Source organism: Ips typographus, linkage group LG5, assembly GCF_016097725.1.
Source record: "Ips typographus isolate SLU linkage group LG5, UJ_Ityp_2.0, whole genome shotgun sequence".
In the NCBI taxonomy this organism is placed as follows: domain Eukaryota; kingdom Metazoa; phylum Arthropoda; class Insecta; order Coleoptera; family Curculionidae; genus Ips; species Ips typographus.
In genome coordinates, this window is record NC_138426.1 from 3,417,409 (window position 1) to 3,441,056 (window position 23,648).

Genomic DNA, 23,648 nt, shown 5'->3' on the forward strand with positions numbered 1-23,648 from the left:
GTCAAAAACAGCAAACTATCATCTGTCAGTTTGGACACTTCAAACTTCAATTCACACGTCGTTCTCTGTTTCATGTTGATATCAAAATAAACAATAAACAAATGTATAGAATTTCATCAAACTGCATAGTATGATTATATTTTGAATGATAAATTGTTTTTGTTTAAGTTTTTTTTTACAACGTTATTAGTTTAATAAAGTATAGGCATGGTGTCAACCAGAGGTATTAAACTGAAGTTTTTTGTTGGTGAAAGAGTGTTGTGTTATGAGCCGGACCCAACTAAGGCAAAAGTATTGTATGATTCAAAAGTAGGTATTTAATAGTATTTCAGTTCGAATATTACCGCCCGCCATCAGAAAAAATAAAAATTATGATTGCTGTGATAATTGAATGCCTTTATAATGGAAATTTGTCAAAAATACTGAAATGTCAGTGTTTTCTAGTAGGATTGTTTTGAACACTGCATACTTATTTTAGTAGGTATTTTTACAGTTAAAACTTGAAAGGTAATAAGATTGAAGTATTTGTAATCAGAAAATCAACTATTAGATATACAGTTATGGTTTAAATAGGTACAATAATAGTTAGATTGAGAGAGAATGCATACTTTGAGAAAGTGATGAACATGTTTGAAGATTACCTATATCATTGTATGGCTGTTAATGGCCAACAATTGAAACATTTATAGTTATTTAGCTGAGGAGGTATTAATGAAAGTTATTAATAATCGAAATGGTTTAATGCCTAAAAAAGCCTCACTCACATAAACTTTATGGCTAATTGCAAGGGTAAGGTATGTGTACTGCTAAAGGATAGGTACATTATAGGTTAATGTAATGTTCACATGTGTATTGGGGAATTAATAACTTAATAGTAGTGCAAAACCTATCTAGCTTTTAGCTTTTACTTTTAACTTTTACCACCATATAAGCAAGCAATAAGGAAAGCCATTTCATTCATTTTGTTGTCAATTAACTGTGGAAAATCCAAACATTTGAACAAATGCTTTTTTGTATTTGTTTATGAATGTCTGTTCAGTTTGTACCTAATTTTTTTTTTTGGAACTAATACTCAAAGTTTAGAGCAGAGGTTCCCAAAATGGTCCATGTGGACCCCCAAGGGTTTACGGCACACCCAAAGGGGGTCTATGTTAGCGTAACAAAAACATGGGGGTTCACAATTTGTAGGTGGGGGTCCGCAACTCTTGCTCAGCGAAAGTTTTAAAAGTGGTCTATGAAAAAAAAAAGTTTGGAAACCTCTGGTTTAGAGGATGGTTGTTAACCTGATTGCAATTTTCTAATTTTAATACTTTTTGCTGTGCACTTGCCATTAACAGTACAGGGTGTCAGCATTTAGAGTGTTTTGACCTGAATACCCCATTTCCAGTGGCGCGATTGGTTTTTTGCTAATGTCTACCATTTTCTCAAAAATTTACCTAACTTTGTTATTTTAAATTGAAATGACGGTTGGCCGAGGGGTTGACCGCCGATAATTTTTTGTACACTAAAATGCCTTTTTGCATGCAAAATACCTTGAAATGCCTTTAAAATACCTCACAATGCTTCTATTATTGCTCAAAATGCCCCACGGTGGTAATGCCTTAAAACTGCCTAAAATGCCTCAAACTACCTTGAACTTGAAATAATCAAAATGCCTTTAAATTATTTAAACTGCCTCAGGACACCTTCAAATATTTACACATTTGTGGCATTCTTAAATTTAGTTATAAGTCCCCTGGTATTGAGATAATGATGAAATACACTCTTGAAATAGAATTTTGTACCTGACAGTTTTTAGGTTGGATTAAGTAGCATGTCTGCTTTTACAATTTGTACATGACCCTAGACTTGTCAAAATGTCCATAAGGATTAATGATTCAATAAAAATGACTCCCTCAGGTTACATGACTGTTTTTTCCAAATTTTAAAGACCCAAATGCTGAAAATTGTTTTTTTTTAAAGGTCCCCTTTTTTTAAAGGACAGTTTTTAGGTTAGGTTAGGTGACAAGGTAAAGGTTTTACCAATTTTTTGACACTTGATTTGACCTTGCGCCCTAAGCTTCAAATTGATTTTCTAAGGTCAGGTGACTGTGTTTCCAAATTCAAGACACACACACATACAAAAAATATTTTTTGACGTTTGCACGAATCTTCTAAGTGTCATAGTAACCAAGGTAGCACGTGTCAAATAAGGACACTTATCATTTAAAAGAAACAGTTGAAAAATTGGTAATTTAAATTTAGACAGTAGTAAAATTGTAAGAACTACGTCACATGACTTGATAATTCAATTTTTAAGCTTGCAACATTGTAAAGGCCAGTTGACATTGTCAAAAACAGTCACGTGAACTTCAAAACGCAGTTTAAACTTTAAAAAATAGTAAATTAAGTTTAGACAGTTGTAAAAACTTAAATTGCAAAATACACATTATGTACACTCGTCGCTTCGCTCGTCGGGATTTAAGACAAAGGTTAATAAAAGCTGTCTAAACCGTGGATAATATAGCATTTTTTCCACTATTAGCAATATTTTTTATGGTTCTTTTATTGAAAATTTAAAAATTTAAGATAACAACAAAACAACAACATGAAGAGACAACCCACCGCCCTCTATACAAGAAAGCCTAAAATGCCACTTTTAATGGCGGCGTTAGCGGTTTTCGTTTTATACACAAACGTATGCAGATGCAGTAAGAAATATGTATTTTTTTTAATTGTTTCGTGTAATTGATTGCAAGTTGTGAGTGAAAAATCCAAAAAAAAGTGCAAATTTCTGATTCAGATATGTATAGATAGAGCTTTTTTATACACAATCAAGTCCAGCCTAACAAATTGGTTAGAACATTTGTCCTGGAAAGTACAACACACAGCAAACTAGTTTAAACATTGTTCAATGTAAGAAAATCTGTAAATCCTTGAAACTAGGTAAGCAAAACTGGTAAATGGTTCTTATGTTATTACCAAGAACATTCATTCAAATTTTTTTTGTGGCTCTCACAATGAAGAATGCTTTAAAATGTAACTCACATACCTGTGCCTGTAACAAGTACCTAATAAGTTTACTGTACTAGAAAGCTCTTGTATCTACCATTGAGTAGTGTTGGAGTAAAATCACCCCACTTCAAAGTGTTCAACCACTGTTGAGTTAGATCCGGTTTTTTGTAAAGTAAAAACCTGATACGGTTGGGCTTTTTCCTGAATTGCTGTTACAATGTGGCTTGAAAAACTTATGAACGGCAGCAAACAAAAATAACTTACGCAAATAACCTCAAGTTTTGATTTTAAACCGTAAAAATTCATCTAATCCTCAAAAAACTCAATTTCCACAATACAAACTGTCACCACTATTCCCGCCATATAGGAATTTTTGACAAGCACTTTCTAGTATAGTAGGCGGTGGACAACCTAATTTATCTGTCTCTGTCAAAGTCAAGTATATTTCGTATGGCAGATGTCTTAATGGACATTGACATTATTATTTACCTAGGTCAATAAAATTTTATTTTTTGAAGTGTTTGTGCCAGACTAGAACTAGAGATTAGACTCTATTATTGACCTAGGTCAACAATGACCATTAAAGTAGAGAGAACTCATTTCTCAAGCTACTTAATCGGTCAATAATGGCAGATTTATCATGTTAGTAGTGGAAAAAATAAATTATACTTTTTGGATAGTATAATAAAACTGCACTCAGATTTTATTTGGTGTGCTACTGGACTCTACTTTCAATTTGAAATTTTTTATTTTAATGCTGCTGAGCTGGGTAAATGACTGACATACTTTACTCTTATAGCTAAATAAGATGTGGATGTTGATGAGATAAGATGATTATGTGTATATATGTGATGTATGATTTTTTTAGATGCCTATTTTTTAAATATGTCATTAGGTATCATCATAATCATAATAATTAAAGGTTTATGTTTGAAACTACATTAGAGCCAGTTTTAAATAAAAACGTTTTTTCCGAAATTTCGTATTTTTTCGGATATTTCCGGAAGTGATCGGATTTTTTTAAATGTTAAAACGACATAAGATTGAAGTCCAAATTCTGCAACTTTGCCTCCCTTTAACCAACTCTGTATCTCTTACCGTTTTTGAGATCCCCATACTGAGACACAAATTTGTGGCACCCCGTAGAAACCAGGAAATCAGATTCTGTCATTTCTACAGAAATTATCCTAAAAATTAATTTATTTCTAGGTGAAAGTACCAGCCTTTAGGCTTGGTTAAAAAGCTGTAAATGAACAAAGTTTTAAAAAATATTAAGATACATAGTTTAAAATTATTTTTGACTAAAGGAGGTGGTTGATATAAGGGTGACAGATAAAATATTAGTTTTTCTTAAATAGAATCCCACATTTTTAATACATTTTCAGATTATCCATGAAATTCTAATTTTTTTTTATAATTATTTACTTAAACTTAAACCTATTAGTTTTTCTAATATTTTAATTTTTTAAATGGAACACCCTGTGTATTATTCTTATTTCTATAGCTTTTATGAAGTATGTCATATAATTAATATTAATATTCTGTGATTTATCTTTTAAATCAAATTAAATTTAATGGGGATTTCAAAAATGTGTTTAAAATAGTTATTTACTCACTCCGCCTTTCTTCCCAACTGTATCAAATTTTGTAATTTTTTTTCACGTTATTGGATAGGAAATTTAATGAGTATTCCAAAAATGTGCTTAAAACAATAATTTTCTTACTCCAATCGGGTTTTACAGGCAATCTTGTATCTGACTGTCATTTCAAACTTTGACGCTCTTCTCACTGACTGTACCAAATTTTGCAGTTTTTTCAGGTTATTGAATAGGAAATTTAATGAGGATTTCAAAAATGTAAAAATAGCTCAAAACCAAATAAATTTTTTTTTTCAAAGTTTCGTATTTTTTCGGATATCTCCAGAAGTGATGGCAATTCTTCAAATGTTAAAACGACATATTATTGAACTCAAAATTGCGCAACTTTATCCCAATTCCCCGTCCCCGTTTCTCGGTCCCAACCGACTCTTTACCTCTTTACCGTTGCTGAGATCCCAGAATGATGTGGCTGGAATTTGAAACATTCTGTATAGAATAGAATGTTTTATAGAAAATCTCGAAAACTGTTAGAGATAGGACAAAACTAATATCCTACTTCGCGCCATTATAAATGACAGGAAGAATGGTCTCAGATAAGCGGGTCAAGCAAGACTACTGCTTTTTACCCTCCCATTGCTGTAGACCAGAAGGAAAGGTCCGGAAGGACTCCGTTAACAGACACTGGCATTTCCCTTTCGGGAATTACAACGGCGTCCCCTGTCCTGGGTGAGAGTGCCCCGGCTGACAACGGGGCTCTTCTGCGCTCTTCTTATTTTGAATTTTTCTTTCTTCGTCAGCTGGTCATCCTGGTGGAGGTCATGGCATATTTTTGGATGATCAAGAGAGTTAGAGGGCTAATCAATTAATAATCCAAGAATATTTGTGGGGAGTTTGGATCGGAGGTTAGGAGGTTGATTTCCTTACCCTGTTGCCTGTATAGGCAGGCGGGGGGAAATCTGGGAGGTGTAGCCAGAGCCCGGTTAGCACCGAGTTAGCGACGGTTGGGTTATACCCAAGTTTTGAGAATAAATTCTCGCCACCTGGGGGGAAAGTCGTTGGTGGGGGGGTGGTCTTCTTCATCTTGGCTAGATTGGTCATGGTTGCTACCTGAAACATAAAAACAGAAAACATTAGTAATAACTTACTCCAAAATGAAGTTAAAGTCATGATCGGGTGTTTAATATCCTACTTGCAAATCATGCAATGCTTTTTTTTGAGATAGGTTTATTGTCACAATCATTTTTTAAAAGTTTGTCCGTCATTCTCTAAAAAAAAATCAATATTTTTGTCAATTTAATAGTTGCGCACCTGACAAGTGCGGAAAGTGGTACTTTCGGCGCTTGCACGCAAAGCGGAGTCCGGGCAAGCAGTTTTAAGAGCGGGAAAGACGCTTTTCGCAAATGTATAGTAAAATTAGTAAAATGAAAGTCTTTGTTTGCAAAGATGATGAGGTAAAAGTGTATTCTTAATTAAGAAATCAAATATACAGTTATTTTGTTTTTCAATTTAAATGTATTCTGGTTTCTAGCAAAACTAAACAAAACTTTTTCATTATTATTAGGTGGATTTTAGTGGCCTAATTTTTACACAGTTATTGTTTTTTGGGGTTGTGACAGATTTGTATTTTTTTTAAAATAATTAATAACTTTGTACCGTAACAGGGAGATTTTTTACTCGATTTTTAAGTATAACTTTGTCAGCCCTGCCTAGTATCTTAGGAAAGTAATTCTTTTAGAGTAAACAACCAGCAGTTTATGTTAAAATATCATGTGAATTATTCCTGACGTGTGATTCTTTTGCAGGTTCTTGACATTGTGATTCAAAAAGACCAGTCGAACAAGAAAATTGTGGAGTATTTAATTCACTTTCAGGTATTATTTTTTATATTTTTCTATATATTGAATTATTCAATTATTACATTTTAAAATGCCTCTATTAAACTGTTTGTTTGCTTTCCAGGGATGGAATTCTTCTTGGGATAGACGTGTTGGAGAAAACTTCATTCTCAAAGATACAGTTGAAAATAGACAACTACAAAAAGATCTGGCAGAAAAGGCTCAATTACAGTTGTAAGTTGTTAGTATATGTACCTTTCTGGCGGAGCCAGTTTACCCGTGCGTCATCAATGCTGACGTCAATATATGAATCAAAATTTTGTCAAAAAACCTTTTGCATTCATACAGCATGTTGCAAGTTTGTTGCATTAGACAAATTGCAGTTGCAATTTTTTTTTGCAGTATTTAAAATCACTCAAATAACCCAGCCTTCTTCTTCTTTCCTGTTTATCTTCATTGTTCGTGACCTTTGTTACTTCTGGTGACTTATAAGTTTCTTGTACATCTTCTTCCTCATCGCAAATTTCTGTTATCGGTTCATTCTTTTCAGAACTGTCTGATGGATAGCAACGCCATATTTTCAGTTGGCTAACATGAGCTGTAGTAGAATATTTACCTTTACTCTTATGTAAGTTAGTTACCCTATAGGTATCGTGAGGCAATACTTCTACTATGGTATATGGACCATTATATCTGGGTTGTAATTTCGTAGAGGTTCCTGTAGCTTTAGGTGCTGCTTTCACATACACAATGCCACCAATATTGTAGTTGATATCTCGGAATTTGTGTTTGTCGTAAATATTTTTATATTTTCTCTGCGCTTCCTCTATCTGGGTACTCACTTCTTCTGGTAAACGGTATCTCTCAGTGTTTACGGTCAACCATCTGGCTCGTCCTTCATGTCGTGGTATGTATCCGTACAGTAACTCAAAAGCAGTTTTACCTGTACTCTTGTTAACTGATGTGTTTATGTCAAACTCAATTTTTATTATATACTTGTCCCATTCAGCTTCGTCTACTGTTCCGGTGGCACATTGCAGCATAGGAATAATGATACCGTTTGTTCTTTCCACTAAACCTTTGGCTTGCGGATGTCTTGAGGAATTCAATACGTGTTGAATTCCATGAGTATTACATAATTCTTTAAACTGTTTTGACGTGAAACAAGTTCCCCGATCGCTGATGAATTTTTCTGGCGCTCCATATTTGTCAATAAATTCGTCCAATTTTCTAATCACAGGTTCAACTTGAGTCGTCTTAACGGCTTGTAATTGTACAAAACAGGTTATCTATTAGTACCAGAAGGTAATTGTTTCCTCTTCGTGTTGTTGGAAAGTGACCAAGATGATCCAGATGGCATATTTGAAATGGTCTTCTACCTGTTGGAATTGGATGCAAAAGTCCTGGCTGCTTGCCCACCTGTCCTTCTGACAGTATGCACTCCAAACACATTTTAACGTGGTTCTCAATATATTTCCTCATGTTGGGAAAATAGTAATATTCTGCCATCTTTTTCATGACTCTTTCTCGTCCGATATGTCCAGCCATATCATGGCATTTGATCACTAGGCTCTTTCGCTTATGCTGAGGTACAACGTAGAGATCTCTCGTAGCATCATCAGTAGTTGTTGTTGTTACTGGGTTTTTTTTGGCACTACCAGCTAGGGGTATTTTGCCAGCTCGTTACGAGAGAGGCTCAGATAGTCGGGCTAGAGCCCCTGAGCCCCAGATAGCTACAAAAAGTTCTAAAAAATCGCTTAAAGGCACGATCCGAGCAAAAGATATAGTCATTCCTCGTGGAAACTATAACAATCACTGTCACATCCACGTGGTCTTCTCCTAGGTTTTCACCCTTTCCGCCTCTTGGAAGTGCACCGCACAAGACAATTCCCCGTAGACTTTTAGGAATCGACGTTTTCACTTAGAGATTCCAGCATCTCCACTCGACAGGCTGCGGAATTCGGTCGTCAACTTCAAATTTCCCTGAACACCGTTTCAAGAAACGTGGTTTCTTAGTGGCAAAAAAGGCACTCACGAAACTGACGTGCGATACGTTCCAAGTTGAAAACCGAACTGATCATCAGTAGTATACCATTTGTCAACTTAAATCCTTGTACTTCAGACTTTTCACGTTTGCTCCAATGACTTTTATCTTTTCTCAATATGTCAATTTTCTTTCTTAGTTTTTCATCACTATACTGAATCAAGACAATTTCCTCTTCTCTTGTTATTATGGTATACACACTTAGTTGGTTAATTAGATTATTATCTATATCTTCTCCACATTCGCCTACTGGGGCTCTAGGCAAAGCATCAACATGTTGCATTGAGCTTCCAGATCTGTATTTAATGTCAAACTCATTTAGCAAATTACACCATCTCACAGCTTGGGCTTGTTTTGTGCTTTGTTAGGTACTGTAACGCTTGACAGTCGGTGTACACAGTGAATCTGATGTTTTGTAGGAATAAACTTAATCTGTTTATAGCCCACACATCGCATAACATCTCGAGTTTGCTGGAATAATATACACGTTCAACTTCAGAAGTTCTTCGGCTTATGGCATACACAAGATGCATTTTTCTATCACTTCCACTTTGTAGCAATATGGCTCCTAATCCTTTCGTCAGTATGCAATTCAGTTTTCTCGGCATGCTCATTATAAATCTGCATAGTAAGCATCTTAGTTCGGTCTTGATGATGTTGAAGGCTGATTCTTGCGTTGATCACATAAATCGCGTTTTCCGCGAGTTTTAAGAGCTACTTTTGGGAATAAATCTCACTTTTGATTGTTAGTTCACTCAAAGGACATCACAATTACCGCCCTTTGGGAAAGTCGCATTGGACCGAGACAACAAACATGTATTACTTTTTATTTCTTAATCTCACAACAACTCTCTCTCTTGACAGTTGTAACCTTAAGTATGTCAGTATGGCGCGTAATTGAAAATAATTTGTGACGCTGACAATATTAGTCAAATAGGCTTAGAATTTGTCGTAGAATCCGAATTTGCAATACAAAATATGGCATCGCATTTAAAAAAAGGAAAGTTTGGTAAGCACTTGCGGACATGTTTTCTGGAACTTTTTGCTTTATTTTGCCAGAAGAATCTCCCCTAGGCTTTTGTCACCACAACTCTGGATCACCCTGTATATTAGAGAATATATTAATTTATAGTATAGCACGCTAATGACCTGAAAATTTTAGATGATCCCCCAAATTAGTTAATTTGTTGCTTTTCAGCACCGCTTGCACTTAATTAATTTAAAAAAATGTTGTTTTTTTTAGAGGAGCCTATTTATATAGGAAAGAAAGGAAAAAACTTACTCAACCTAAATCACTGGAGCGAATTGAAACTTCGGAAGACGGCAGTTCTGATAGTCCAGCACGAATCGATACCGATGATAATCCTGAAATGAGCAGCAGCTCTGACGAAAGCTCATCTATGGAAGACGACGGAATTGAAATAGAAATAGTGCCAGAACTTCGAGAAATTTTGGAAGCTGACTATTATTTAATAAATGGTAAAAATCGGGTAAGTACGATAATTATTATTTGTTACTGAAAACTAACATTTCTTTGATTGGGCAACTTATTTATAGAGGCTAAAATTACCAGCAGAGCCAAATGTAGTGACAATTTTAGAATCATACTACAGAAATTATGTTACTAATCAACTTTGTGGTTTGAATGAAAAACCGAACTCTCGATATAGAATGTATATGAATAGTAAAGACACCAGGCCGAAAACTCAAGATATTCAACGAAAGTAAGTTATAATTAGAGTCCGGATTAAAAAGCACTAAAATCGTGAAAAAAAGCGCTTAAAAAGCAAAACTATTTTCCTCAAAACAGCATAAAAAAAGCTTTAAAAAAAAGAACAAAACTCTTTCAGAGATGCAATTTTTTTTACTTAAAGAGCGTTTTGAAGGTTTTTGGACAATTTAAAGAGCATATTGAAGGTTCTGGAATGCTTTAGAGGCATTTGGAAATTCTTAGACGGTTCTAGAGTTTTTTGGAAGTTTATAGACTAGTTAAAGAGTATTTGGAATCTGTTAGACTGTTCTAAAAGCTTTTGGAAGCTTCTAGATTGTTTTGAAAGGTTTCCCACTGTTTCAGAAACATTTTGGAGTTTCTGTAGTGTTTTGAAATCTTTTTAGACTACTTTTTTCCCATTCTTGGCGGTTTTTACGGACTTTATTATGTCTGCTTCATTTGTGGTTTTAACTGCGGTTTTCATTTCGTTTACAATTCTTCTATGATCTTCTTTGTTTTTGTCTACAATTAATGCGTAGCTCATTGGTAGGTTTTTAGTTTTTGGTTTGTTTATATTCTTTTTTGAGTCAGTTATTTTTTCCATGTATTTGTTGGTTCGCAGTTGTAAAATATTGCTTCGAGCATCTTCCTGAAGAGGTGAATGTTGTATTCTTCTATGTGGTGAACTGCAATCCGTTTTTCAGTTGCAGTTTCTACTCTTAATTTTTTGAGGTTGGTCCAAAGGTCTTCTTTAGTGTTGGCTGTTATTTTAACTATTTTTTGGTTGGATGTTGGTATTTCTGCGTTTGATTTAATGCTAATTGAGTGTTCTATTACTTCAAAAGGGCCCTGGCACTCTTTTAGTTCTGGGTATCTTGCCTTGAACTGTTTTTGTATGCTTGTTTCCATGTCAGGGTCTTCCGGATTTATGATGACAACTTTAACAGCTGATTCTGTTTCTAGTGGGTTTCCCGTTGTTATTTCAGTATTCTTGTATAATGTTTGTGTCCAGGTTTTGGTTTCTATTTGTTCAAAGTCTTGAATGTTTTTGCATTCTGGTAATCTAAGCACATTGTGTTCTAGCTTGTGTAGGCATTTTTCACAAGAGTTTGTTTCAATTGTTTGTATATCTACTTCGTGGGTGAGCTTTTCCTCGACTTCATATTCGTTATTTCTAATCAAGTTCTTCATGCTATCTCGGTTGAAGTTTTCCGTTACTCTTTTCAGTCTGGTTCCTATTTCTTTTATTTCTTTTTTAGTATTATTATTTTCTGAGATTACTTTGTCCAAGTCCTTTACATATTTCACTAGTCTATAGTTTCCTTGATTTCCAACCCTACGGAGTTTTGTTTCCTTTTGGCTGCTCTTGTTTCACTTCCTTGTCCGCTCATTGATGTGTCCGCTAGTTTTCTTTTCCTGTCTCCATCTGTATACGTACGTTGATCGTCTTGTGTGAGGTCGAAAACGGCGTTGTTTTTGGTTAGTGCCAGATTGTCTGGTAATGAGCTTTTGCGCTTATGAGGCGGTATTATTTGTGACGTGTTTGCAGGAAAGTTCATCTTTTTTGTAGTTTGGAGTGATGATAGAGGGGATGTTGTTGTGCTCGGTGTTTCTTTGGGCATTGGTCTCCACGGGGTCAGCTCCTCAAAGTCAGACGTCAAAGAGCGATTTGCGCCAGACGTTTGTTGGCTTTTCCCAGAATCCATACTGTTCTTCTCTGCCCGAATGGATTACCAATTTATGTCCGTGCAGTTTGTCCCTGCCTCGGAAACAGAAGATCCTTATCAATATTAACAGAGATAAGCTCTAGACGGCTTGTGTATAGTCAGCCTAACTAAAACTTTTGGAAGCTTTAAAACTGTTCTAAAAGCATACTGAAACTTTTAGACTGTCTTGAAATGTTTTGAGAGCTTCTAGACGGTTTTAAAAGCCTTTGGAAGGCTTTCGACTACTTTAGAAGCATTTTGGAGTTTCTGTAGTATTTTGAAATCTTTTTTGATTACCCTAGGAGCATTTGGAAGGTTTCTGGAGAATTTTAAAAGCATTGAAGGTTTTGGACTGCTTTTAAAGCATTTGAAAATTTATGGAGGGTTCTAGAAACTTGTGGAAGCTTTTAAACTGCTTCTAGACTAGTTGAAGATCATTTGGAAGCCTTTAGACTGTTTTAAAAGCTTTTGAATGGATTTCAACTGCTTGAGAAGCATTTTGAAGTTTATATAGTGTTTTTAAACCTTTTTAGTCTACTTTAGGAGCATTTGGAAAGTGTTTAAAGGGCATTGAAGGTTCTAAACTGCTCTACAGGGTGGAGCGCGGTAATTTGCTTTTTTGCAGGGCAGGCTGTGATGGCACTGTTGGTCGAAGAGAGCGGGGAGTGGGCGTGGCTTATAGTGGCTGACGGGAGATTTTGATTAGTCTACCTGTCAGTTGTCATCATGTTTTGGACACGTGAGGAGAGGTCATTTTGTGTTGAAGCGTATTTTTTAAATGCGCACTCGATCATTGCAGTGCAGCGTGCTTTTCGTTTACGATTTGCTGTTTCCCCACGCGGACGTGTTCCTGGACGACAATCAATTGTCAATTGGGCATTCATAACAGCAGGGAATGTGTCATGTGTACGAAGGGGACCCGAGAGAAAGATTACCACACCACAAAACATTGAGAGAGTTACAGCAGCAGTACCGCAATCTCCGAAACGCTTTGCTCGGATGCAATAACTTGCTCTTGACATTTCCAGAGTTCTAAAATGTGCGTGGTCCAACAATTGTCAGCACGGGACTATTTGACACGGTGGACCTTTTGTGAAAAACATTCTTGCAACTATACCCCGTGACGCAATTGTGTTCTTTTCTGATGAGGCACATTTTCACCTTAGTGGATGTGTAAACAAACAAAATATGCGGTACTGGAGTGAAACAAACCCCAGAGAACTTCACCAGAGACCTCTGCATTCGGACCGCGTCACTGTGTGGTGCGCCATATCACGAGTAGGCATCATTGGCCCTTACTTTTTCGAGGATAACCGTCTTGCCGTAACTGTGAACTACGATGCCGGATTTTCAGCCGGCTCTTGAGGCAATGCAATTAGAGGATACATGGTACCAACAGGATGGTGCCAGGTCCCACCCACAGCGACTGTTACCATGAATTGTTTGAGGCAAATGTTTTCTGGACGGCTTATCGCTTTGATCCGCCGGCACGCTCACCAGACTTAGCCCTATGCGATTTTTTCCTTTGGGGTTACCTAAAGTCGAAGGTGTATATCAACCGTCCCAACACCTTGAAAAACCTTATGAACAATATTGAGGCTGAAATTGACAGAATTACCAGTCGCATGCTTGTTAGAGTTTATGAAAAGTTGAGGATAGCGAAGGTCGACATTTGCCAGATACAACTATTTAAATGTAATTTAAAAATTTCCTTACTGTTCAATATAATTAAAATATAAAATAATTTTTTCTAAAGTTCATAATTTTTTTATTTTATTCCTAAAAAAGCAAATTACCGCACTCCACCCTGTAGAAGCATACGGAAGCTTTTAGACTGTCTTGAAATCTTTTGAAAGCTTCTATAGATAGGTTTAAAAGCTTTTGGAAGCTTCCAGGCTGTTTTGTAAGCTTTTGCAAGGTATTTTGGACTACTGAGACTACTTAGAAATTATTTGGTCAGTTTAAATTTGTAAATTGATACTTACCCATTTTCCAACAGATAATTGGTATGTTTTAGTCTCTCAGAAGCATTCAATATCTCAATATAGCTATTGCAATTGTAAATTAACCTATACAAAATAAAACCATACAAAAAATGGCAGCAAATAAGCACAAAAAGAAGAAAAAAGCACGAACAAAATCTGTCAAATGACGTGTTTTTGCGTAAATCGTTCACATTAGATTACAAAGTTTGGTTGCTTTTATTATTTACAAAAAGCAAAACTTCTAGAAATCCGGACTCTAGTTATAATACAATTTAAATTTTACTGAAACTCTAATGGTTTTTCTTGTAGTCTGGCATTGTGTCGAGAAGTTATTGAAGGTTTACGAATATATTTCGATTTCACCGTTAATGACTTGTTGTTATACGCAGCAGAAAAGAATCAATATGCAACTTCAACGGCACTTACTCAACCGATTAGTTTGATTAAGACTGAGTAAGTATTATTCCGATTGAAAGCTGGATCAATTTAATTGGATGTAAATTTCAGACAAAAATACGATTTAAACGTTCTTCATGAAGCAAATTCGCTGTACCTACAAAACCATACTTACTCGAACAATCACGATGGAATTACACAATTGGTTAACAATTCACGGAAGCGAACTTTAAGGTCCAATCATAAATCCGAGTCGCAGAGTAACGGGAATTCTGTTGTGGAGGAAACCAATGGGTCTAACTATCCCAAAGCTGGCTCAAGGTATTTTGCTACTTATATTACTTAGTCCCTAAGCTTTGTATTCAAGTCTTTTCACGTTATTTTAAATTTGTATTAATATTTCGTGTTATACCGTTATACAGGGTGGACCATAAGTAATGGGACATAGAGCTACAGCATATTCCTGACATCAAAATAATACGATTTAGCGAAATTGTTCTATACCGAAAATTAATATTAAGAAAGATACAGGGTGTGAAAGTTGAAATTTTATTTTTGTTTTTTTATCATATCTTCACGGTCGTTTGATATAAATTACTGAAAGTTGGTATAAAGGGGTTTTGGCAGGCGTTAAATACGATGCTTTCATTTGTTTTGTAGTAGCTGATAGGGGGCGCTAGCTGCAACCATATCCGTTCCTTCAAGAGACTCTAACTTTTTTTTACGGAACTGAAACGACCATATGCTCTCAAAACATGATTCTAAGATGTTTTCTATGTAAAAAAGGTATACTTGTTGTAAGTCTTAAAAGTTGACTGTTTTCGAGTTATTTAATGTTTTATTATTGCATGCATTGTCGTATGTTAATACGATATGTGCTGTATACCCTTAAGTTACACACATAACAGTTTCTGTATGTAAATTTGACCGTTTAAAAAATGTTTGTAAACTTTAAAATAAAGCTAGTTGTTATGAACGCCCTTTTTGTTTTTGTATCAAATCCTACTTAGAATTAAAAAAAAAATAGTAATTAAAATCTGCTGTACATGTAAATGCATGCAATAATAAAAGATTAAATAACTCGAAAACGGTCGACTTTTAAGGCTTACAACAAGTATACCTTTTTTACGTAGAAAACATCTTAGAATCATATTTTGAAGTCATATGGCCGTTTCAGTTCCGTAAAAAAAAGTTTGAGCCTTTTGAAGGGACGGAGATGGTTACCGCTAGCGCCCCCTATCAGCTACTACAAAACAAATGAAAGCATCGTATTTAACGCCTGCCAAAACCCCTTTATACCAACTTTCAGTAATTTATATCAAAAGACCGTGAAGATATGACAAAAAATCTAAAATAAAATTTCAACTTTCACACCCTGTATCTTTCTTAATATTAACTTTCGGTATAGGACAATTCAGCTAAATCGTATTATTTTGATGTCCGGAATATGCTGTAGCTCTATGTCCCATTACTTATGGTCCACCCTGTATACAGGGTAATTCAAATTCGACCCTCACCATTGGGATCTCAGGAACCATAAGAGATACGAGAAAGTTTAAATTGGGGCAAAGTTGCGCAATTTAAAGCTCAACCAAATGCTGTTTTAAAAATTTCGATTTTCCGAGTACTCCCGAAGATATCCGAAAAAAACTGAAAATTTGGTTTTTTCTTTTTATTTATTTCTAACCTTATTTGAAGAGATATCCCAAAAGTAAAAACACCTCTTCATTGCCACTTTTTCCCAGCTATTCGATGATGGATTCAAATTTGCCACACGACGTTTCGTTTTTTGTCAGTCATCATCAACTTTCTTTTTTCTTATGGGCGCCATATTGGATTTTTAGCCCACCAAATAGTACGTTTTATTCTGATTTTAGTGATGTATAATAACTTATGATTTGCTTGATAAATGACAAAATAATTCAATAAAAACTAATTTTACTTGAGTTATTGGCTTTGAGTTCTCTCACCATTGGGATCTCGGAAACTATTAGAGATACAAAAAAGTTTAAATTGGGGCAAAGTTGCGCAATTTAGAGCTGAACCAAATGCCGTTTTAAAAACTTTAATTATCCGAATAGTTTTTGATTTGATTTATAATTAGTCAAATATTTCATCAAAAACAAATAATTTCTTAGTAGGCCTTGAAATCTACAGTTTTTGTTTTATCAACATTACTTGAGAGTACTTGTCAAATGATATTAGTCGGTTCGCTCAAACTTTGCCTTAAAATGAATTTTTCAAATGTAGAAAAGCGAGATATGTTGAAACTTTATTACAAATTTGATAGGAACAGTATGAGAGCAAGCCAAATGTATTTTGAAATGTACCCGGAAAGACAACAACCGCACAGAACGATATTTAAAAAGTTAGACCAAAATTTAGGAGAATTTGGTGCATTTCAACAGTCCAGGTTAAAATATGGAAGCCGAATTGGCGAAGAAACCAGAAATAACATACTGGCAGAGGTAAAATTAAGTTTTGTTTATAAAAAAAATAAAGCTAACTTGTAGAATTGTTTCTAGATAAATGCAAATCCCTCTAAGTCAACATGTCAAGTTTCGTCAGAAGTTAACTTGTCACAGACTAGCGTCTGGAGGGAATTCAAGCAAAGCGGCTTAAAATGTTACAAAATTCATATTTCACAAAAATTGCATCCATGAGATCCTGAAAGAAGATCAGAATTTTGTAATTGGCTTTTAAATAGGGATGATTCACCGAATTTTGTAAAAAATATTATTTGGACCGACGAAAGTACTTTCTCAAACTGTGGCATGTTCAGCAGAAATAATGAACACCTTTGGAGTGAAATTAATCCTAGGCACTTCAGAGAAGTTAGGCCTCAAGTGCGATTTCAATTAAATGTATGGGCTGGGATTTTGTGACGCTATTTATTCGGGAGTTCGAAATAAAGTATGTTCTAGAACAAAAGTTAATGAGAATTGCCTCGGGCGCCACTTGGTTTTAAGAAAGTATTTAGAGTTTTCGAAATGTGAACCAGGAAACACAATTCGTATGCCTTGGTAGCTTTTAAACAGCTGGAGACAAGGTTCCCGACAATCTGTGGTAACAGTGGTTCAGTTCGTGACAACGCTAATAAAAGCCAAAAGTGCCAATCAACTAAAGTATATTCTAATTGCTTAACTTACAATGCCAGCAAACTTAACTAACCAAATAATTAAGCAAATAAGCGTAACTTAAATCCCCTTAATTAAACAAGAACGAGAGTGAGAGTGTGCAACTTAGTTACGGTACGGGTCTGATGCAATGCAAAACAGGTCAACGGTATAATGCAGAAAGTTAAAAAGCCACGCAATGCAGAGAATGTTACAGGTACAAAATGAATCAAAGTTAATTACAGGGTCAATGCAGGTCTACGTTTACAACTAAGCAATTAACCGTCCTAGTGCAAATAAAGTTACGGTGTCACGGGTCGGTAAAAGAGTTGTAAAAAGGGTATTACTGAACCACCCGGTCTATACGAGCCTTGTAGTGGTTCTTGTTGGCAACGGGATCTAGAAACTTGCCTCCTACGCCCGGTCTAGCGAACCATGTAGCGTAGTCAACAAAAGACAGGGCCAGGAAGTGCGGCCGGACTACTAAATGACACAAACGCCCGGTCTAGCGAACCATGTAGCGTTTGTGTTGAAGGTGGAACTATCGTGTAGCGCCCGGTCTAGCGAACCTCGACGCTACAGAGTGAACTAGGGCCGGAAATTGGCCTATCGGGGAAAAGTATACAAACACCCGGTCTAGCGAACCATGTAGTGTTTGTATAGAAGCCTACAGTGCCGGATCTATGGCGTAGCACCCGGTCTAGCGAGCCACGATGCTACTGAAGTAAAAGGGCCGGAAAAACGGCCGGACTGGGACTAACGGTGCAAACGCCCGGTCTAGCGAACCATGTAGCGTTTGCAATGAAAACAGGTGACGTGAACGTTACAGCAGCGCCCGGTCTAGCGAACCACGACGCTACAACAAACGGCGGTACAGGGTTGGAGTAAACAAGGAACGAACACCCGGTCTAGCGAGCCTCGGTGTTCAAATAACAGGTACACAGTGCACTAGGAGAGCTAACCACCAAACAGGTATACTTACTGTGATGCGGCGGTTCTGCTGGGAGGTTGAGATGTTGCTCGGGGTGAGCTAGTGATCTCAACAGACAACGAACTGACGGCGCACGCCAGTTTTATAGACAGTCCGATTCCCCCACTTTCGGGTAGTGGGAAACACGGCCCAACTCGAGTGACGCGTACCGAAACGCAGTACTGCAGGAAAACGGTACGCTTCGGCCAACCTAGCCAGCTACGTCAACTCGCGAATTATAATTACAAGGAAAGTCGTAAACCACTAATTTCGTATTACGCGCTATCATACTGCAGCGTTGTTGTAAACCCTGTAATACTACCAATGGTTTCCAACAAGAATGGTAAAAATCGGACTGGCCAATCCTGAGAAAATATAATAACTTAATAATACGGCTTATCGTATTTTGGCAACGTACTAACACTGGTTACTTTACTAAACGGCTTCTATTAATAGATCCCTTATCTGCATATCGCCGCAAATCCAACGGTACTAACGGACGGCTTAATAAACCAAACAGAAAAATATTCGTAACTTCGTTACAATTTATAACGACCAAATCCTTGGACCTCATTTTTTTAATGGAACGTTAAATGGTGAATTGTATCGACAGTTCTTGACATCCCAATTTGAAGAATATATGGACACTTTGCCGCTAGCTAATTATAATAGGTGTTGGTTTCAACATGACGGGGCACCTGCACATAATGCTAGAGCAGTGTGTGATTATTTGGATAAAAGGTTTCCGCTTAGGTGGATAGGCAATTTTCTCCCGATCTTACAGTTTTAGATACATTTTTGTGGGACACCTTGAAAAATAGGGTTTATGGACAGCAAGAATATAACACAGTAGAAGATCTTCGACAAAGCATTGTTGCACAATTTAGGTCCATCCAAAGAAGAGATATTACCAGAGCTGTCTTTAACTTAAATCGCCGCGCTCGTTTATGTCTCCAACAGGAAGGTCGTCATTTTGAGCACTTGTTGTAAAATTTTGTTATACGTTTTTTATATCTTTAAGATCATGGTTTAAATATTTTAAGCTACTGCGTTTGTGAAATTTTTAATAAAGTTCTATAATAATTTCTTTTTTAATATTTTTGTATGCAAATTTTGAACTGATAAAGTTTTGTCATTTGATAAGAAATGTTTATAACGTCTCATCAACTCACAGCCAACTAAGGTAAAATAAGTTTTTATTGAATTATTTTGTCATTTATCAAGCAAATCATAAGTTATTATACATCACTAAAATCAGAATAAAACTTACTATTTGGTGGGCTAAAAATCCAATATGGCGCCCATAAGAAAAAAGAAAGTTGATGATGACTGACAAGAAACGAAACGTCGTGTGGCAAATTTGAATCCATCATCAAATAGCTAAGAAAAAGTGGCAATGAAAAGGTGTTTTTAGTTTTGGGATATTGTCACGTTTAGGGGGTAGCCTAGGAAGAGAAACAAGATCGTAGCTTAAGTAAGTCGTCTTTATTTGGCACTGTATAACTCTTAGCATCGAACACCGTCCAAGAGGGGGTGTGTGGGTGTATGTGCGTAAGGCCTTCTGAAGTGCCGCCAAGCGGAACCCGCTCGATACGAGCAGGGTGCCCCTATGTCCGACACGCCCAAAGGACTTACCTAAGGCACTGCGCAAGGTAACGAGCCGCCCGGGCACTAGAAAGTTCGGACTGTCGCTCGTGATCTCCCTCTGGGGATGACCCCAGAGTTCGGTGCCTTAGCCGAGCTACGGTGCATCTTTTATACTCGTCAGCGACCTCATTACGCTAACCTTGCTGACTATGGTGATTACTGGGTGTGCACCGTAACTACTAACACGGGTGTGACATATCACACCCGTGTTAGTAGCACACCCAGTACTTAAGTTACGATCTTGTTTCTCTTCCTACGCTACCCCCTAAACGTGACAATATCTTTTCAAATAAGATTAGAAATAAATAAAAACAAAAAATCAAATTTTCAGTTTTTTTTTCGGATATCTTCGGAAGTACTCGGAAAATCGAAATTTTTAAAACGGCATTTGGTTGAGCTTTAAATTGCGCAACTTTGCCCCAATTTAAACTTTCTCGTATCTCTTATAGTTTCCGAGATCCCAATGGTGAGGGTCGAATTTGAATTACCCTGTATATGTGTTATATATTATTCGTGGTATAAAATAGATCAAGATTTTCGAGATGACAGCACTATAGAACATCCCAAGTAACAAAATATATTCGATAAGAGTGTTAAGAACATTTATGTTACAACATTTCGTATAGAACCACACAATAAGTGTTATTACTTGTTCGTTTATAAGCCCAAAAAGGGCCCTGTTTTACAGAACAATTTAATACCATAAGAGGTATATTAGATTACTGCGTAACAAAATTTGAGTCTAGTTTGGTTCCATCGACTAAAAGTGTTCTTTTTTTGGTTTCTTGGGTCCCAAATAATGGGAAGCGGCCATTGTGAGCTCTCTATTGGGCCAAGCTGGGAGCTTTTTAAGTTTTTGGCAAAATTTGCCTTAAGCACATGATCAAAAGGGTACTGTGACATTCTTTAGATCGAAAAGTGACGATTTGACGTAATTGTCATTAGAAAAAAGTGTCTGGTTCCATGGCTGATGGTCAAAGTTCTTGAAAAAAAATCTATTTTCGGAAATATTTGGAGAACGTTTTGATGGATTTTAATAAAACTTGGCTTGGACTTGTCTCTAAGTAAGGCTCATGGTTTGATGAAACAACCACGTCCATTTGCCTTTGGCAAGTGCTAATTTCTTTAGTGACTGGGTTCAAAAATTACCAGAACTTTTTATTTCGTCGTTAAAATTAATTTTTCATTATTTAATCTGATGTATTGGTCCTTTTTCAAGGCTTTACTACTCTTGGTAAAATCTTCTAGCATTCACAGTTCTTCTGCAAAAAATGTTTCTTGTGTTCCCCTGCTCGTTACCATTTTACACATTTTTATTGCAAATAACGTAGCCACCAGTTAATTTGATAACTACAAATTAACTACCAAAGTTTTGACGTTGGTAAAAAAACATAATTTTCTATTGAAACTACCAGCCAGATCTCAAAAGCAGAAGATTCTCAAAAAAATAGAAATTACAACAAATGTTCGATATGCCCACCATTTTCTCGGATGCATAGCTGGATCCTTCGAATGAAATTGAATTGAACCTTCCTCCACATTTCTGCATCATCCCGAATTTCGTTCGCCTCGTTCTGCACCCTAAGTATTAACTCTTCCTCGGATTCCACAGGAATAGCGTAAACTTTATTTTTTGAGGCACCCCTTAAAAAAAATCTAATGGTGTTAAGTCGGGGGACCTAGGGAGCCATTCGATAGGAACATCTCTCCCTCTCCTTCCGATCTGTTGTTTAAATGTGCAGTTACATTTCTATTAATGCGTGGAGGAGCACCATCGTGCATGAACCACATCTGAACACGCACATTGAGAGGGACATCCTCCATTAGAACAGGCAAAGTATTCACTAAGAATTCAAGATATCTTTCACCATTCAAGCGATAGGGCAGGATATAAGGACCCAGAAGAATGTCTCCGATGATACCGGCCCACACATTTATGTGGAATTCCAGCTAAAAGTGGTTAATACGCCTCACATGAGGGTTTTCTTCTGTGTAATGATGGAAATTATGTGAATTAAAAACACCACTTCTAGTAAATCCAGCTTCATCAGTGAATACAATTTTGCTGGTGAAATTTGGGTCACGTGCCCGCGCATTTTCAATAAAGTGGCAAAACCGAAATCTTCTGTCAAAATCGGGTGGTAGAAGCTTCTGAACAGGCGTTGCATGATATGGATAAAGGAGCTGCCGTCTTGTGATGCAATTAACTTTATTTTTTGGTACGCCAAGTTTGAGTGCTAAACGGCAAATATGTTGGTCTTCAGCGACCCTGTCTAAAATGTCCTCTTCAACAGCAGCATTACGAACTAGAGGACGACCCACACGGTCAACGGCTCTAAAGCATGATAAGGCTTGTAAATCGGACAGCTTGTATAACTTTGAGCTGTATTTGGTTTTTATTTTGCTACTTGGGATACATTTTTTGTTGTCTAGCATTTTTTGATATTTTTTTAAACAAGATTGAGACAATGCCCTCTACTGGCTAGAACAAAAATAAATTATGACTTGTGGTAGGACTTGCATTTTATTCTTTGCATACTATTTATTTTCAATTGCAGCATTGGTAGTAATAGCTCTGATGCTAACGGCCCCGTAACTCCCATGGAGAAGGGTTTATCGTGGAGATTGTTACCGGAATCAGTATTTACGCAAGAAACTCCACCTCCCTGCTTGGTATATGGTGCAATCCACTTTGCAAGACTTTTTGTCAAACTCCCAGAACTATTGTCACAGTCGTCAATACCGGACATTAAAATGAAACTAATTCTGACTCATGTGGATTCAATTATTGAGTAAGTATCATTGGTTTTCTCGTATTATACAGGGTGTTTTTTAGTGAATGCAACATTTTAATCATCTTTTTTACATCGAAAAACAATATTTAGGAAAAAAATACAGATTGTGGAAAATTAATTAAAAAATGTGAATTTTACAAATTTTTTCAAATCGAATAAAGATATCTTAATAAAATTTTGTTGTAAAATTTGGCACTAAAAAAATAATCCTTAATAGCATGACATTCTGCCAATTAAATAATTATTAATTAATTATTAATGAAAAAAATAATAATAATAAAAAAATTCTTTTTATTATTTATTTTTAATTTATTTCTTTATTATTAATTATTTTTTATTATTTTTTTGTTTTCTGTTATTTATTATTATTTTGTTTTAGTAATTAATTTAATTTTCTCGTTAAAAAAGGAAGAGAAAAAATAAGTTGTTGCCACAAAGTTGTTATTCAAGTTACCGGTTTTGGCTCTTAAGCCATCATTAGATTAAAGAAAGTGGTCGAGATCACACAAACAAAAAACAAAGACGAAAACCAAACTTACACATTACAAAACACATAATTAACACTTTCTTTTTCGAATTAAATTTAAAACATAATTAAAACTGAGGACATAATGTGATGTGGGTAAATAAAAGTGTTTTAAAAAACCGATTTTGCTTCGGGTTTTCATATAAAAATTAGACCACCCTATACATTATCGAAAAATTGATTCTTATTAGGTTTCATTTGTTTCAGTTTTTTAAACGAGCACAAAGAATGGTATGGAGAGAAATTCTATGTGGACGCTTAAAATATTGAGGTTGTATTTTTAGCTTAGGGTTAGGATTAGAAGAATTAAATACATACTGTCTTA

At 36.0% G+C, this 23,648-nt stretch overlaps 1 protein-coding gene and 1 long non-coding RNA gene across 3 annotated transcripts; both read left to right on the top strand.

Moving 5' to 3' along the window:
* Positions 1 to 62: 62 nt before the first annotated feature.
* On the top strand, positions 63 to 23,648 carry msl-3 (male-specific lethal 3). Of its 2 annotated transcripts, none has more exons than XM_081981031.1 (9): positions 63 to 309; positions 6,395 to 6,463; positions 6,552 to 6,661; positions 9,715 to 9,961; positions 10,029 to 10,195; positions 14,183 to 14,326; positions 14,381 to 14,590; positions 22,561 to 22,794; positions 23,531 to 23,648. In XM_081981031.1, the coding sequence occupies exons 1-9, from the start codon at positions 208 to 210 to the stop codon at positions 23,583 to 23,585; spliced, it is 1,338 nt and encodes a 445-aa protein (XP_081837157.1). In that variant the 5' UTR covers positions 63 to 207; the 3' UTR covers positions 23,586 to 23,648. The 2 variants fall into 2 exon arrangements, with proteins under 2 accessions (XP_081837157.1, XP_081837156.1); XM_081981030.1 differs by lacking the exons at positions 22,561 to 22,794; positions 23,531 to 23,648 and adding exons at positions 16,560 to 16,737; positions 16,795 to 19,450.
* On the top strand, positions 10,212 to 13,994 carry LOC145730014 (uncharacterized). The gene is made up of 2 exons (XR_014178501.1): positions 10,212 to 12,627; positions 12,688 to 13,994. It is a non-coding gene; the product is annotated as an uncharacterized LOC145730014 (long non-coding RNA).

What these genes read in the sequence shown, in the direction of transcription:
- msl-3 (XM_081981030.1), top strand. Translation starts at nt 208, where the DNA reads ATGGTGTCAACCAGAGGTATTAAACTGAAGTTTTTTGTTGGTGAAAGA. An exon ending in AGTATTTAATTCACTTTCAG is followed by an intron (nt 6,464 to 6,551) that starts GTATTATTTTTT and finishes TTTGCTTTCCAG; the next exon opens with GGATGGAATTCTTCTTGGGA. An exon ending in GAAATAACATACTGGCAGAG is followed by an intron (nt 16,738 to 16,794) that starts GTAAAATTAAGT and finishes AATTGTTTCTAG; the next exon opens with ATAAATGCAAATCCCTCTAA.